General features: G+C 50.3%; 8 protein-coding genes across 8 annotated transcripts; 4 read left to right on the top strand and 4 right to left on the bottom strand.

Moving 5' to 3' along the window:
* The first annotated feature begins 127 nt into the window (after window positions 1-127).
* On the top strand, window positions 128-1,009 carry BO87DRAFT_450238 (uncharacterized protein). Its single transcript, XM_025628405.1, has one exon. It carries the CDS (start codon window positions 162-164, stop codon window positions 828-830), a length of 669 nt encoding a protein of 222 aa, XP_025482774.1. The 5' UTR covers window positions 128-161; the 3' UTR covers window positions 831-1,009.
* A 661-nt stretch (window positions 1,010-1,670) lies between these two features.
* On the top strand, window positions 1,671-3,510 carry BO87DRAFT_450234 (C6 transcription factor; the record flags this gene model as incomplete). The annotated part of the gene is made up of 3 exons (XM_025628404.1): window positions 1,671-1,722; window positions 1,765-1,900; window positions 1,948-3,510. 3 exons carry the CDS (start codon window positions 1,671-1,673, stop codon window positions 3,503-3,505), a joined length of 1,746 nt encoding a protein of 581 aa, XP_025482773.1. The 3' UTR covers window positions 3,506-3,510.
* Window positions 3,511-3,559: 49 nt separating this feature from the next.
* On the bottom strand, window positions 3,560-4,957 carry BO87DRAFT_301846 (L-lactate dehydrogenase; the record flags this gene model as incomplete). Its single annotated transcript, XM_025619180.1, has 3 exons — window positions 3,560-3,974; window positions 4,041-4,534; window positions 4,616-4,957. The coding sequence occupies 3 exons, from the start codon at window positions 4,955-4,957 to the stop codon at window positions 3,560-3,562; spliced, it is 1,251 nt and encodes a 416-aa protein (XP_025482772.1).
* A 1,196-nt stretch (window positions 4,958-6,153) lies between these two features.
* On the bottom strand, window positions 6,154-7,694 carry BO87DRAFT_450232 (terpene synthase family protein; the record flags this gene model as incomplete). Its single annotated transcript, XM_025628403.1, has 4 exons — window positions 6,154-6,577; window positions 6,637-6,920; window positions 7,015-7,046; window positions 7,132-7,694. Coding segments are annotated over 4 exons (1,303 nt in total), but the record flags the coding sequence as incomplete, so codon positions are not given.
* Window positions 7,695-8,144: 450 nt separating this feature from the next.
* On the bottom strand, window positions 8,145-9,962 carry BO87DRAFT_352422 (cytochrome P450). Its single transcript, XM_025621183.1, has 2 exons — window positions 9,066-9,962; window positions 8,145-9,009 (listed from the first exon to the last, which is right to left on the bottom strand). The coding sequence occupies exons 1-2, from the start codon at window positions 9,819-9,821 to the stop codon at window positions 8,227-8,229; spliced, it is 1,539 nt and encodes a 512-aa protein (XP_025482770.1). The 5' UTR covers window positions 9,822-9,962; the 3' UTR covers window positions 8,145-8,226.
* Window positions 9,963-10,306: 344 nt separating this feature from the next.
* BO87DRAFT_352421 (flavin-containing monooxygenase) lies at window positions 10,307-12,195 on the top strand (the record flags this gene model as incomplete). The annotated part of the gene is made up of 3 exons (XM_025621182.1): window positions 10,307-10,532; window positions 10,593-10,991; window positions 11,055-12,195. The coding sequence occupies exons 1-3, from the start codon at window positions 10,345-10,347 to the stop codon at window positions 12,193-12,195; spliced, it is 1,728 nt and encodes a 575-aa protein (XP_025482769.1). The 5' UTR covers window positions 10,307-10,344.
* Window positions 12,196-12,501: 306 nt separating this feature from the next.
* On the bottom strand, window positions 12,502-13,701 carry BO87DRAFT_328110 (SDR family oxidoreductase). The gene is made up of 3 exons (XM_025620206.1): window positions 13,515-13,701; window positions 13,220-13,443; window positions 12,502-13,154 (listed from the first exon to the last, which is right to left on the bottom strand). Exons 1-3 carry the CDS (start codon window positions 13,596-13,598, stop codon window positions 12,590-12,592), a joined length of 873 nt encoding a protein of 290 aa, XP_025482768.1. The 5' UTR covers window positions 13,599-13,701; the 3' UTR covers window positions 12,502-12,589.
* A 319-nt stretch (window positions 13,702-14,020) lies between these two features.
* On the top strand, window positions 14,021-15,598 carry BO87DRAFT_373715 (uncharacterized protein). The gene has a single exon (XM_025622617.1). The coding sequence runs from the start codon at window positions 14,135-14,137 to the stop codon at window positions 15,533-15,535; it is 1,401 nt and encodes a 466-aa protein (XP_025482767.1). The 5' UTR covers window positions 14,021-14,134; the 3' UTR covers window positions 15,536-15,598.
* Window positions 15,599-15,653: the final 55 nt, after the last annotated feature.

Here is a 15,653-nt window from a genome sequence, read left to right as displayed (position 1 = left end):
CGTGGACTGGTCTGTACTTAGTTTGCTAAAGATCTCATGATCGAGCTCCACTTATCCCACATGTGATGTACATAAATATTCGAAGACCTCTCCAAAAGAGCTTATCAGGAAACTTAGCTATCCATCTCCATCCTTTCCACATCATTTCCACAATCCTGAAAATGAAGTTCCTCCACCTAATCCTCCCCCTAGTAGGCTACGCCCTAGCCCAAACCTCCACCACGACCACCACCCTCTCATCCTCAACCTCCTCCACCTCTGCCACCACAATCCAAATCTTCAACATCCTCCCCACCTCACTAACCTCCCAAACCACCACCCCAACTCCCTCAACTACCCTCGCCACCTTCGACGCGAGCATCATTTCCGCCTCATCCTCCACAACCATCCTCGCCGTAACCTGCAACGGCGCGTGCCCCATCCCATCCATCTACACCATCACCGCAGCGCCCTCCACCTACGTCGAGCACGGCTCCTTCATCGGCTCCGCAAACGGCCTTACAGTGACAACCTCCCAGAGTAACGCGTGCAATATCACCTCCTCGACGCAGGCCGCGTCGTGTTCTGTCACTATCGGGTACTATGGGACCGTGAGTGGGGGACAGAACTCCTCGTCTGTGGTTACTTCCGGCACGTCGTATGGGTCAGGTGAAATTTGGTATATGCCTGTTACTGTTACGGCTGGAGCGGAGAAGTTGGCTGCTGCGACGCAGACGGCTGGCCGTGGGGGGAGTGGGAGTGGGAGTTCGAGTGGAGGGGGGAGGGTTGAGGTAGGGGGATGGGGATGGGGCTGGGGTTTGGGGGTTGTGATGATGGGAGTGTTGGTTTAAGCTATTAGTTGACTGTCTTATTGGATGTTTGCAAACGGATTGGGTGACTTGGGGATGATATCTTAGTTTGTATCTGGTGGTTCTTTGAACTCTGCAGTTGCAAAGCATTGTAATTTCCACAATTCTCACAGCTGAAAACACTCTTTCTAATCTGATATGTTGGAGAGAAAATGTCCTCGTGCGTTTCAGTATGGTCTGTGGAAACTTCCACTGTTCACCCTACGTTCGTCAACATTGTTTATTGTCGAGTTTATTGCTTGTCCTGCCATGCGTGATTCATTGGTGTTGAAGTACATGAAATAACAAAAGCAGGCAAATCCCATATATGGGGCAGAGGGATAACTGCAGATACCGAGATGTGAGATATGATACCTACCATGCTGTCTTTTCCGATTGGACTCGGCAATTTCGGGTCTATTGCACACATGAGATACTCTGTAGATGCTAGAAGTCAGTGGAAACATTCGTTATCTCGGACAGTAAGAATATATCAGCTTACAACAGCACCCATGTGCGGTATCCGCCGAGTATATAGGCCAGTATCGTTTAACAGAATGTTAGATATGCATTTACAGTTTCCGCCATATCTACTCTCATTGAAAATTCTACATTGCATCTCAATTTGCGCTTTAGGAAGCAACACCCGTCTCATCGGAATCCCCCAGTCAAATAGAACTATTATTTATATCTTATCGATTCATGACCATGGCTATATAAAGCCAACTAATCCTGATTCCTTGGTCTTCCTCATAAACAACCTTTAATCTTCTGATCTGGGTATATCACATACCGGTAAATAACTTAACATCGAGTGTTGTGACACTGACACTTGCCGCAGCAATGGAGACAACGCAGCCAGATGTCGCTGGCCCTCGCGGCGCACGCACCGCATGTAAGTTATCTCCACCTTCTATACCATAGCTAATTCCTTCAGGTGGAAGCTGTGCGATCCGTGGAAAGACTTGCACGCTCAAAGAAGGAGAGACCGCCTGTACTAGATGTTCGCGTTATGGGCTCAATGAATGCGATGCGTATTTTGCAATGGTGCAACGCCTTAAGGATGAGAAAGAGTATGCCACAGCCACCTATATTCCACAATTCTCACTGACAAATGTAGATCCAAAGACAAACTTATCAATGAGGTCGCTGACCTGCGAGAAGAAATCAACACATTCTTGAAAAATACGCCTGGCGCAGTGTCCCTGTCTGATGCAGTTATCCGTCTGAGAAATCTCCACATCGAATCAGGCTCCGGAGGTAGTACAGCGCCTACGGAAAGTGATCTCATCTCAGAGGGTGTTGTCTCCTTAGAAGAGGCAGAAGACCTGTTCAACATGTTTACTACATGTGTCAATCCGCTTCTATGGGATGGGCTTCTCATGCAACATGAGACACTGGACTCTGCCCGCAGGTCATCAGCGATGCTAACGGCAGCCATCCTTTCCGTCGCTGCACTACTTTCTCCGGATCGAGCAGATATATACGAGAAATGCCACGAAGTCTTTGTATCTCTCTCCCTCATGCGGAGGTTGATGAATCCTCACCATAATAGCTTGGACGATGTTCGCGCTTTGTGCATTGGTGCATGCTACTTCAAGTACCTGGGGGAGCAACTCTCTGGCGAGGCCATCCGCATTTCAAGCGAGCTCAGCCTAGATGCAGCCTTCCATCGGTACATGCGGGGCGAGGTAGCCGATATGGAACAGGTTCGGCTGTGGTGTCTCGCCTATATATGCGGCCAATACTTCACCACTGGGCGCGGTTGTCCTCCAAAGGACGTCGGATTCAAACCGATCTGGGATATGACGCGGATTCCCAGTCCAGAGGTTGCCAGTGACGAAGACCAAAGGCTAATCGCTCTCGCTCTATACTACGATACTCTGGCAAATGCTCATGCGACCTTTTACACAGATTGCAGACATCCCCTGAATAAAGATGATATGGTGACAATACGGGCGTTAGAAGACGTTGTTAAGCGATGCCTGCAGCAGTATCCGACTGGAACATTCCATACCGATCACCCGCACTCTTCTTTCCCCCAGGATTTGAAGAATGTGTTTCACGCCTTTGCCCAATTTCAGCTCTACTCTCTGGCATTTCGTGGGATCTTTCCTTATGATAATAGTCCGACGAATTTCGAAGCGTGGACATTCGAGCATTGCCGTACTGCGTGTGCTGCAATTGACGCTGCCATAAGAGTACTTTCCGTCATAGGAACTGACAGTGATCTCTCATTGAATCTCCGCTATGTTCCCATTAATATCCATCAGATGGTGGGATTCTGTGCTTCCTTTCTTCTGAGAATTGTCGGGTTAAATATGGGCCTGGCGGGCAGCGCTACAGGTGACATTTTTCAACTCAAGCTGCCTATTGATTCTGGGCGCATTGTCCACATTGGAATGCGCGTAGCCCGGTGTCTGCTCACAAAAGGTGCCGATCTCAACGAGGAGCATACGTGTAATATCGTGGGCACGAGTCTGATGAACATGTTGCAGATGCTTTCTGACTTGCATTGGGCTAGCACTAGCGAGGTACCAGTACACGGTTGGGGCCAACTGCTACAGTACCCGATGACAGACATCGATGCGTCTATTGCTAGTTATCCTGATGGGACATTCGGCATTGGCTTCAATCACCTGTTGCCATACTGGTTTGAAAGACAGGAAATAATCTAGATGCATCATTAACTACCAGCTCTTTCTTTCTAGCTCGAACTGGAGATCCTGCGGTTACAAGCGTGCCCTGGCTGGCTCGCCATTCAACGACGCAGATTGCTTTGGAATCAAATGATCCACATCTAATGTGTTCAACAGGCCCGGATGAGCCTGTGATAGATCCGTAATCCCCAACAATTTCATGGTCGTCTCTAATTCATCTCTCATAACTGCGACCGTCAGTATTCCCACATTATCACTATCAGGTACGGAAAACATACTCTCAATCAACCTCTCTACCCCCTCCTGTCCGTAACACAAGCTGTACAGAAAATGCCTTGCCATACCAACGGCCTTCGCACCCAGACAAATAGCCTTGATTATATCTGTTCCCCGCCGAATACCCCCATCGACAAAAACCTCCAACCGATCAAACACCTGCGGACAACTCCGCCGGATCTCCATCAACACAACAATCGATGAGGTAGAGCTGCCAATCACAATCAGTACGATTCACCACACCCCCTCAACTGACAACAAAAGACAAAGAACTCACGTATCCAAGCTCCTACCTCCATGATTACTAACCACAATCCCATTCACCCCATACTCCATCGCCAACACAGCATCCTCTGCCGTCTGCACCCCCTTCAACACAATAGGCAGAAACGTATTCTTCTTCAACCACGCCAGATCCTCCCACGTGAAACCAGCATCAATATACTGTCCCATCGATCTTCCCAACCCGCCTCCCTTCTCATCATTGCCACCAATGCACGCCCCACTCATCGGTAACGGCGTTCTAAATCGGATATCGTGAGGATCCAGCGGGACCCGCTCATCCGCTTCCCGCTTCCCAGCGACGGGCGCATCCACAGTCACAAAGATCGCTTTCGCTCCGTTCTGCTCTGCGATGCGGAGAAGACGCTTCGATGCCTCTCTGTCCTTGTTGACGTAGAGTTGGAAGAAGAATGGAATGTTGTTATTCTTCGTTTGCTTGGCTACGGTGGATGTTATTTCCGAGAGTTGGTAGGCTGCGTTTGTGGAGACCTGCATTTAATCACACTCTTTGTTAGAATTATACTCCCTAGACACCGCTGCTATGATAGTGATAAGGGAGGGATAACATACACACATCCCAATCCCATACCTCGCACAACCTCTCGCCAATGCAAGCTCACCGTCCGGGTGAACCAACGTCGCCATTGCCGCGGGACTCATGAACAATGGTAGATCCATGCGGCAGCCCAGAATATTTGACTTCATTGATACAGAGGTGACATTACGAAGGATTCGCGGGCGGAGAAGTATGCGATCGTACATAGTCCTGTTCGATTCATGTGTAATTGTATCTGTCGCAGCGGAGGAGTAGAAAGCCCATGTTTTGGGTGTGAGGGATTGAGAGGCTGCTTTTTCGAAGTCCTGCGCGGAGAGAATGGATGATAGTGCTGGGGGTTGCGTGGTGGTAGACATATTTGATCCGCTACTGGCCATTCTTCACCAATTGATAGACTGTGGTATATTATCATGGAAGGAATGTGAGTGCGCCCGTCCGCTATATATTCTCTGATTTGAGAATTGAGTTTGTAGTATATCGGTGTAGTTCTAGACTTGTAAGACGTGAGTCGGCGTCGCTAAAACTTATTCCACCAATAATATTTGCTGATGGCGGAGATCATTACCGAGATATCTTATCGATCTCTCGGGCGAGAGGTTTACTGTAGGAGATACGTCATTCGGAAGGGGAAAACACGAGTATAGCCTTGTCGGGATATGGTTTCCGATGAGTCAGAAGAATCTGAAATCTTGGGGGTGTGGATTCCAGGTCCCAGAGAGGGTTTCGTCTGTCAGGTAGTAAATTTTCGAACTTTCATTGCCTGTGTGTGCTCAACAGCTTCATGTCGTGTGTTAAGCAGATAATAAGAGTAAAAATAAGAAATAAAAGTATCCATATCTATATAAATTCACCTGGGAATCGCAATTCATAGTGGTCTTTGATCGACTTTAGCATACTGCACATTAAATACTCGGTTTTGTAAATTTATGAGCCGATACTGAGGCTCTATATGCTTACATACACGTGCATACACTAATCAGACCATTGCAATGTACTTATGGATTCCGTATGCTATCAATGGTTCAGTAACAGAGGCGAGTTTTCACCATCGCGCAACACGTCAAGCTACAGCTGAACTGAACCCTATGAAGAGATATTAAATATGAGCTAGCCGCAACTCCTCTATGATGCTCACAGGCCTTTCCTGCTTCACAAGAAAGGTCAATTAATTTTTTTTTTGGGACCGGAGCTGCTCGATTTGAGAGGTCAGTTGACTCTGGATGGTAGTTGATGAATTGTCATATTTCGTTCCAATATAGGAATTATATATGCTCATGAGCATTTGACCGCCCACTATCTCAAAATAACGTAACAATTGTTCTCGCACAAACACCATCTATTGATATAGGCAAATAGTCATTCGAAGAATAATGTCCAAAATAAAACCCAGAAAAGACGCCCCCAACCCAAACCAAAAATAACCCAAGAGATTCTTAACCCATCATGCTCTGGTCAAGTATGTACACTCCCCTCTCATCTTCTCATATGTACGGTAATCCCATACTGCCATTCCTGTTTCCACTCTCTCTTAAATTTCCATCCCTCAAACGATCTACTCCAACTTCGCCCCCTCCACAACCCTCGCATACCGATACGTAGTAGCAGAATAGAACAAATTCCCTGCCAAGCTCTGCACCACCGCTTGAGCAATGATATTCTGCGTTTCTGTAGTCGCCGCATCCATCCTCAGGCGCTGCTGCTCAGCATGCAACTGACGTTCTACATCAAGCAGAATGCGGCGCAGGATTCCCTTCGCCGTATCATCCCCGACCATCATATTATTTTGCAGCACACGGACGCTGTTGATCATGGTGCAGCCACGGGTTTTTAGGTCATGGAGCTCCTTGGCATAGCTGTACAGGTCGTTGGTCAAGGAGGCGTGGATGAGGTAAAGACGGCGAATGGTGGAGAGGCCGGCGATTTCGGTCTCAGTGGGGTGGACGTTGGTGGTGAAATGTATGGCCGCGTGGTCAAAGCTGTTTTTGCGACTTTGTTAGTGATGCTTTTCAATCAAGAATGGCAGGGCCGTTCATACTCAGCGGCGAGATCATCCATGCGGTATTCTACATAGTCTTGGAGGTTTGTGTAGTTTGCCATCTGGTCTTGGTCTTTCAGGATATGCGAGCGGGTATGTTGAGACCAGATCTTCAAGCCCTGGAGGAGCTCCAGCCCTGAGATGGGATCTTCGGTCAAGACTTCGTTCACGAATTCGCGCAGAATACGTTGTCTCCAGGGGAGACCTGGCTCAGTATCTCCTTCAGGTGGGGGTGTTTGCGGTAACCGGTCCGATTGTAGAAGTAGATCCAGAAAGGTTTCTCCCTGTACAGTATCACCAAGTTAGTAAGATAAAGCACCAGGTAAAAAATCCTGCACGGAAATTTTTAAATTCAGAAGGAAGCAACATGAAACATACAGCATCAGACCCGTCATGTGCCTCCACCACATCTGATCCACAAGTTAGCTCCTCTAAATCCTTCGCTGCTTCACCTCGGATTACTCCAAACTGGTAAGGGTAGATAGGTAAACATACCATCATGCAAGAAAATCAACAAAATGGCCTTGGCCATGATCCGCGCACGCGCCACATTCGCCGCCGGAAACATATAAATAGTCCCCGTCACCGCCGTCTCAAGCACCTCATGCAACTTCTTCTGCGGAAGAGCATCTGGCGATGCTCCAAGCTGTGTACTTAGCAGACGACCACCACTCTTATCTTGACTTTGTGAGCGGCTCTGGGCCTCTTTCTGTATCTCGGAGACAATCTCGTCCAACAGTTCGCGGGCGGATTGCTCGACTTCCTGCCAGTGCTTGCATTGTACAGCTGCAGGGAAGGAGGTTGGCCATGGGACTCGGAGGTCTGTGGGCTGGATGTAGACGCATTCGTCGTGTGGGGGGTGTTGGAGGCATTCGCGGAGGTGAGGGAAGAAGTCGGATGAGGTGGGGACGTCGTGATCGGAGGGAACGGGGTCGAAGGCGTAGTGAATAGGGCGGATGAGGGGGCTTGTTGACTCTTCCCGATTGCCTTCTGTGCATGGGGGAGGTGTGCCTGTGATGGATTTGAGGATGCTGGGCAGGATCCATGGCTTGCCCATGGCTTCAAAGATCCCTTTTTACCATTTGGGGTTAGTCTTTGGGTGACATTGGGCCTGTAGAAGGGAACCTAGGAATGTTCGCACCTGATAGCATAATAATAGTGTTTTTGATGGAGGAAAAGGAAAAGCAAAACTTGGTATTGTCAGTGCCTATCGAACTACTCATATCGCCTGATATTCATCCAACTTATATACTACGAAACATATTCGGCGGTTCCCAACATCGGGTACAGAATGCCCCGCGTCCGAGGGTATATTCAGTAAGCCTGTTTATCGGGAAATTGACACCTGCATAGTCCATTTCGAGAAGGTAATACGAACCAATGCCACGATGTGTTCATCAAATGCTTGTTTTCGTGTTCGTTAATTAATGCTGGGGCCAAAACGTTCTGCACTAATGCTAGCGTGCATTGTATTGTACGGTATCATTATTCTCGGCTGTTGTCCGCACCTCGTGTCTTACCATACATCAATACGGCCATTACCCGTCTTCGGCAACAGTCTCTTGCTAAGCCTCTGCCCTAAACATTCAGTTACTGCATGTGCACCGCCCGTACCTTGACCCTGACACCCTGAGTGTCAGGTTTCGGCTGAGGAATCGTCCAATCGAGCATAATCTTCACATCATCGACTGTTGTCTCAAACAACTCCATATCAACCCTCGTCGCCAAAGCCGCCGCCATCAAGTACAACTCCGCATACGCAAGAGATGTTCCAAGGCAGTAACGTGTTCCCGCCCCAAAAGCTACGAGGCTGCGCTTCAGATCCATGCGGATCCCCGATCCGTCCTCTAAGAGCCATCGCTCAGGAAGAAAGGCCTGTGGGTCAGGGAAGCGCACAGGATTGTAGTGCTGGAAAACAGATATTGAACTGAGAGGTGTGCGGGCAGGGATCGTCCAGTTACCATAGCTGAGACTTGTGGGGGCCAGCCGATGTGAACGACCCGAGACTCCACTCTGCAGGCGCAGCCCCTCTAGAACACAGGCATTCAGATAAGGCAGCTTTTCAAGCTCTGTCACAGATGGTAATGGATGCTTGGGGTCCGGATAGATACTGGCCAATTCAGTTCGCAAACGCTGGAACCTGGTAGGATTTGCCAAAAGATGATACCACAAGACCGCATTGACCTTGGCCGGGGTCTCGCTACCCGCGATAAGGAGAATTGCGCCCTCCTCGGATAGCCGCTGAAGGGTTTTTTCTTTCGCAGGCAGCTTGTCGCTGTCGCGGAGGGCTTCAATGACAGTGGTGGCCTTGCGGTCCGGGTTAGAGTAGATGCCACGATAGGCGAGGACGTCTTCGGTTTGCTTGCGGATACGCTGTGGCGGAGTCAGTTGCAACTCCCAAATGGCTAGCAGCAGTGGTAACGCCTTACCTGTTTCCATCCCATCAAGATTGACAGGTCAGGGGTGATCCACTTGGAGATGATCGGAGGTAAGAGGTCAACCAGTCGCACTAGCAGCGGGAAGGCACGGACGATAGGAAGGGCCCGCATAATGTGAAAGACGGTATCACGCCATTGGGTAGCGAGAGCCTCGTCAGCCAAGAGCCCAAAAGGCTGGCCAAAGCTATAGCTAGTGAGGACATCCATGGTTGTAGCAATCGACCCCAAAGTAAGATTGAATGGCTCCTTGGCGGTATGAGAGCGGGCGATGTTAGCGCAGAGCTGATCCACACAAGCCTTGATACTATCTTCAAGGCCCAGAGTGTTTCGCTTGCTGAAAAATGGGGCCAAGGCGTCACGTCTGATACGATGGTGGGCATGTTCCACGGTAAATCCGGTGGCATTGTTGCAGTCAGGCGACTTGGTGAACTTTTCGTACTTGTCTCTCTTTTGAGGCAGCGAGGCGTAGATGACATTGTAGAAGTCTGGATCAATGCAGTGCAATTCGTACGGGCTCACACGAACTATCGGTCCGTATTTCTGATGCATCTTCTCAATCTCCCACATGTATGTGCCTTTCTTGACCACGTCATGGTAAAACTCCACCCACGAGGTCAACGCGACAATCTTCGGCCCAGGAAACGCCGCCAAGGGGCTCAGATACAGCCGCCAAATGGCTCCATAGATTGTCCAGGCGAGGACCAAAAGTGCACCCCAGGTAAGGAAAGACGAGATCTCTGATGACATTGCGAAAGATACTGTTGGTCTTGGTGTCTTGAGAGAACGGGCCGACAGTAGAAGACTCTTTTATCCTTCCGGACCCCAACCATAGATTGGGGGCCCGGAGGCGGAGTACACTCATAACCGACAAAGCTTGGAAGTTAGAACTCCTCCATAAACCTCGTGGCAAAAGAAAATAAAGAAGTATTTGGCCCCCACATTAGTGTCGATCCTGGCGGCTAGGGCTCCGCAAGGCATCCCTGCTGTCCTTGCTTACGTCAATATACATGGGGCATAAATGCAAGGCAGGATTTGCACTAGTTTCAATACAGAATTACCTGTCAAATACCGAATATTATGTGAAGTTGCATGATAATTACCATTTAGGAACCAGGCAAACCAGGGGCCGAAACGTAACAATACCGAAAGGTTCCAAAACAGCATCAATAATTATAAGAGCGAGCTCCTCCGTCTTACCCGAGGGGGAAGTTTGAAGTCCATTCAGGCCGTGTATTCCCAGCATTTCCATATAAGAAAGGAAAGAAAAAACATGACGCTAAATCGAGCCGAGCATCCCATCCACGCGGAGCGGACTGTCCGCATTGCATGTATTGGGGCCGGAGTGGCAGGTCTCTGCCTTGCATACAAGCTACAACGATCCTTTCGTAATATCGAATTAGTTGTCTATGAGAAAAACAAAAGCGTTGGGGGCGTTTGGTACGAAAATCACTATCCTGGGTATGTAGTACTACATCCCTGTCCCACCGCATAACCTCATGCAACTGACCACCAAACCAGAGTCGCTTGCGACGTCCCAGCCCACAACTATGTCTATTCTTTCGAGCCCAATCCCAATTTCCCGGCTGAATATGCACCGGGAAGCTCAGTGCTGCAGTACCTCAAGGACTTTGCCACAAAGTACAATCTGCAACAGTATGTGCGCACCCAGACTAAGGTCACATCGGCCGTTTGGGACGATGCCGAGGGTAAATGGGGCATTGAACTCGAAGACCTCGCCAACCGGCAAAGCCTGACCGACACGGCCGACATACTCATCAATGCCAGTGGTCCGTTGAACCGATGGAAGTGGCCAAGTATCCCTGGCTTGAACGAGTTCAAGGGACACCTGGTCCATAGCGCCAATTGGGACGACGGCTATGATGTTTCTGGGAAACGAATTGCCCTGATTGGAAACGGGTAAGCTACTAACCATCATCTTCCTCTGCTTGCTCTTCGGCTAAAGATACACTCCCCCAACAGCTCCAGCGGCCAGCAACTCCTCACAGCTCTCCAACCACAAGCCAGCCAACTCCTCCACTTCATCCGCCAACCCAACTGGATCGTTGGCCCCTTCGGCGGAGCACAGCAAACATACACCCCGGACCAGATCACAGAATGGACTAACGACCCATCCCATCTCCTCACAAAGCGCAAACAAATTGAGACAGTGATCAACAGCACCTTTTCTACTTTCCTTCGTGACAGCCCACTCCATCAAGGTATGCGCCAGTACCTAACTCAAACAATGGAAGCAACCTTAAATCAGCACAACCTTCTCACCTCGGAACTCCTCCCCACATTCGCCCCAGGCTGCCGTCGACCAACTCCCGGAGTCGGCTACCTCTCAGCCCTCAGCCAGCCCAACACCACCCTCATCGTCGGAGATATCACCCGCATCTGCGCCGACGGCCTCATCGACAGCACAGGAACACACCACGCCGTGGATGCCATCGTCTGCGCCACCGGCTTCGACACCACCTGCATACCGTCCTTCCCCTTAATTGGCAAATCAAACCAATCTCTCGCGGACCTCTGGGCCGACGACGTCCTAGACTCCTACTTCGCAACCACTGTCCCGCACATGCCCAACTACGCCATGTTCGCGGGCCCCTTCTTCCCCTCCATCAGCGGGAGTTACCTCCGCACCTCTGAGATTCAAGCCGAATACATCTGCCAGTTAATCGACCGCTACCAGACGGAGAATATTCATGCGTTCAGTCCGTCGCGAACCGCTAGTCGGGCTTTCACGGCTCATTGTCGTAAGTTTTTGTTGGAAAAGACCGTCTGGGCGGATGCGTGTCGCTCGCATTATAAGGCCGATGGCGATAGTGCGAGATTGTCAATGTGGCCCGGGAGTAGTTTGCATTTTGCGGATGCGTTACGTGAGTTAAGGGCTGAGGATTATGATTGGGAGTATGTCGGTGGAGATCGGTTTGCTTGGTTGGGGAATGGGCTCTCGGCTACGGGTGCTGATGAAACAAGTGATTTGGCGTGGTACTTGGGAGATCGGGATAGTGGACCGCTAGGGAGTAGGGGTGCCAGGCGGAGGGTTCTGACCAAGAGTGGGACTTTTGGGGTTGGGGAGCGGGAGAAGTTGCTGCAGGGGAGACCGGCTGACTGATCTATGTCACTTTAGTCGATTCTGTATATAAACTTAACTGTAACTTATCATGGGAGAGGATAATGGTGACATATTTGCGACAATGATATATGTTTCACAGTACCCGTGGATACTACTATTGACTACTAGGATTTCCATTTCCATCAAATCTACAATACAAAACATAAGACATAGACCGGTTTTTTGGCCATAAGCATTAGTAAATCAAATTCTGGTCAATCCCTTTTCATAAATAAGGATTGTGTCACGGACAAGTGCACTCAACAGAGCAAGATTTTAACTAAAGTCATTTGGAATATTCCATCCGACTCATACAGGATAATCCAACCAATTTTTAATAGACGTTAAGTGAACCGACTCGAAGCTAATCATTATATACAATTCTCATTCAAATTTAGAAATCCGTCTGATCCACCAGCCCCTCAAACTCATTACAAATAGCCAACCTCTCCTCGCACGCCTTACGCATCGCAGCAATAGCATCCTTGCCAATGGGCAACCGCAAAGGCAACTGCTTCCCCTCAAACTTTCCCGTTCCCTTAACCGCCTCGACCACCACCTTTGCCGCTTTCTCCGGATCACCCTGCTGGTTGTGGTTGGCAGCCGCACACCCAGCAACCACCAGACCCCGGAGCTCTTCATACTCCGGCAGGGGACGAGGCGCCCGGCTGTGAAAGTTTCCAGGGTTCATGACCTCTGTGCGGTAGTAACCATAGGTGAGTAGTGAAGTGCGAATGCCGAATGCCGCCAGCTCCAGAGCCAGGTTGGGCACCACCACCTCCAGGAGACCCTTGCCGCCTGTGTAGCATGATGCACCAGGCGCACCGTAGTAGACTCCGACGCTGCTAGTGAACAGCACAGTTCCGGATTTTTGGGCGCGCATGAGGGGCAGGAAGGCGCGGGATACGTTGAGGGGACCGAAGGCGTTGGTGCGGAGGGCGTCAATCAGGAAAGGCTCGCTGGGAATCTATTAGTGGGGATTCAAAACAGTATACAACGAGTGGGGGGAGGGGGGCAAGCTAACGTAATTTCTTCGACAATACCGGCGTCAATGTATCCAGCGTTGTTCACTAGGACATCGACTTTGCCGTAGATCTCCCAGATCTCGCGTGCCTTGGCATCCAGTTCTTCTTGGGGCCGGCTCACGTCGAGCTCGACCACTGCGGCTCCGGCTTCTTTGAGGGCCGAGAGACGGTCGGCACCGCTGACATTGTTGCGGGCGCGAGCAGTGGCAATGACTTTGTCGCCCTGATTATTCGTTGGTCAGTAACAGTAATTGGTACATATGTAAGGAAAATGTTGGTGGGGTGGGTGCTCACCTGGGCGAGGATGGCGCGGACTAGGGCTTCGCCGATGCCGGAGGAGCAGCCGGTGACGACCCAGGTAAGAGGTTGGCTGGACATTATTCAAGTATAGTATTTGTGTGATATCTGGTATATAGGTAAGAGGGAAGAGGGTGTAAATGAGGATAGAGAGAGCAGCAGGAACGGATTCAAGGAGGGGGAGAAGAGCGAAGATAATAAGTGGGGGAGAAATGTCAGTGTCCGCTTCTTCCGTTGTTTGTGTTTTGGACCCCACGCAGCAAAGCCTCGCTCTCTCGCACTAAGCATTGACTAGTAACATTTAGTGTGACACTTGTATCGCCAGTCACCAGTGATCTGCAGGGGGCCATAAAATCTTGTCTCAATGATATTTAGTGCTTACTGTTTGTCAGCCTAAAGTTTCCTGAGATCCACTTTGCCTGGTAGTGTAACACAGTAGATACTAGATACAATACCTTCCTAGTTATTTATCGCCCCCGCCTGCTCCATCAATTCAAGTCTTACCCCTCAATCATTCCACAATCTCCCAGTCCTCTCCTGCCATATCATAACTTGATCGAACACCGCCACCTGCCCCCAAACCACTATCCAAACTCTCAATTCCCTTGGTTTTCGAGATGTCCTGGACACAAGTCTCCCCGAACCGATACGAGCGTCCCTTCGACTCCATTGAGTCATTCTACCGCATTGTTGCTGCCGCCGGTGCTCCGCTCAACAAAGAACACTACCTAATTACTTGCACTCTCCAGCTGCAACCGCCTCTACCTCCAACCAGTGCAATTGAGCAAGCCTGGAAAGCTCTCCGCTCTGTCTACCCTCAATTGGCCGCTGAGCCCGAGGCAGATGGCAATGGCAGCGAGCGCTTCGTCTATGAAGCCATCACCTCTACTACCCAACTCGACGCGTGGGCCCAAGAGACCTTCCACATCGACCCCAATCGAACTGCCAATGACCTCTATGAGCAGCTAACTCCCTCACCACGCGTCCATCTCTACTATCTCCCCAATACCTCCGAGGTAGTCTTCCGCACCCCCCATTGGCGCATCGACGGCATCGGCCTGCACCACATGCAATCCGCCTTCCTGCAACTCCTCGCAGACGGCACCAGTCATCCCATCGACGGGACCGAACCCTCACGTCTCTGTCCCGCCGTGGACCAAGCCATCGCAGACTCAAATCTCCCCAACACAACTTGCCCCCTAGACAAACCCGCCGCTACAGCAGCCTCAAACCGCGAACTCCAGCCCTGCCTCACCCAGACTGACAATGGAAACCTCATGCTTTTCACTCTTCCCAACGTCCTCCCCACCAACCCCAGACGCATCCTCCGCCACATCGACAGCGCAACCACCACCCGTCTCCTGGAAGCCTGTTCCGCCCACAATATCACTATCACAGCCGCCACCCACGCCGCTCTCGCCCTAACGGGCCTGCAATTTGCCCTCCACCCAGAAAACAAACCCGACTATGTCGGCTTCAACCCCCTCGACCTGCGTCGCTACCTCCCCGAACCGTGGAATGGCCCTGCAGCCGCCGTATCGCTCTATCATACAGGTCTTCCGTTCCGCATGCCACTCTATCCAACGCAGGTGGAAAAGCATGAAGAATTCCTCCGCCTCGCGCGGGAATTCACCTCCCTCTACCGGAGGAATCTGGCCAAGGAGGCCCCGCAGAACATCTTCGATTTCCTGCCTACCTATGTGGGACGAGTTATGCAGGTCTTGGGCGCTGCGCCGCCTGATCCGTTGCTTGCGCCGGCGCATCCCGAGCTGAGTTCCATGGGACGAGTGAACGAGTTGCTCAAGGCGGAGGTGGAGGGCAAGGAGAGGAAGGTCAAGGTGGAGGAGTGGTGGGTGGCTATCGAGGTTATTAATCGGTTGTTGTTGACGCAGGTGTGGACGTTTAACGGGGAGTTGGTGCTATCGGTGCATTGGAATGAAGCGTTTTATGAGAGGAGTTTTGTTGAGGGGTTGTTTGAAAGGTGGAGGGAGATGTTGGTCGAGGGAATGTTGGAGTAGATTTATTTGGAGCTGTAATTTATTGATAGGTTTGAGGGAGTTTGAAATTTACTAGAATATGAGCTACTATAATATGTGACAAATAGAGAATTGTGTATATCATTATCAAAATAAGGTG

The sequence above is a fragment of the Aspergillus neoniger genome (assembly GCF_003184625.1).
Source record: "Aspergillus neoniger CBS 115656 unplaced genomic scaffold BO87scaffold_6, whole genome shotgun sequence".
In the NCBI taxonomy this organism is placed as follows: Eukaryota; Fungi; Ascomycota; class Eurotiomycetes; order Eurotiales; family Aspergillaceae; genus Aspergillus; species Aspergillus neoniger.
This window is presented reverse-complemented; position numbering and strand designations above follow the sequence as displayed.

Coding starts and splice junctions, on each gene's coding strand:
- BO87DRAFT_450238 (XM_025628405.1), top strand. CDS start 162: ATGAAGTTCCTCCACCTAATCCTCCCCCTAGTAGGCTACGCCCTAGCC.
- BO87DRAFT_352422 (XM_025621183.1), bottom strand. CDS start 9,821: ATGTCATCAGAGATCTCGTCTTTCCTTACCTGGGGTGCACTTTTGGTC. Junction 9,010..9,065: donor TCTTGATGGGATGGAAACAG/GTAAGGCGTTAC, acceptor ACTCCGCCACAG/CGTATCCGCAAGCAAACCGA.
- BO87DRAFT_328110 (XM_025620206.1), bottom strand. CDS start 13,598: ATGTCCAGCCAACCTCTTACCTGGGTCGTCACCGGCTGCTCCTCCGGC. Junction 13,444..13,514: donor TCCGCGCCATCCTCGCCCAG/GTGAGCACCCAC, acceptor ACGAATAATCAG/GGCGACAAAGTCATTGCCAC. Junction 13,155..13,219: donor GGTATTGTCGAAGAAATTAC/GTTAGCTTGCCC, acceptor ATAGATTCCCAG/CGAGCCTTTCCTGATTGACG.
- BO87DRAFT_373715 (XM_025622617.1), top strand. CDS start 14,135: ATGTCCTGGACACAAGTCTCCCCGAACCGATACGAGCGTCCCTTCGAC.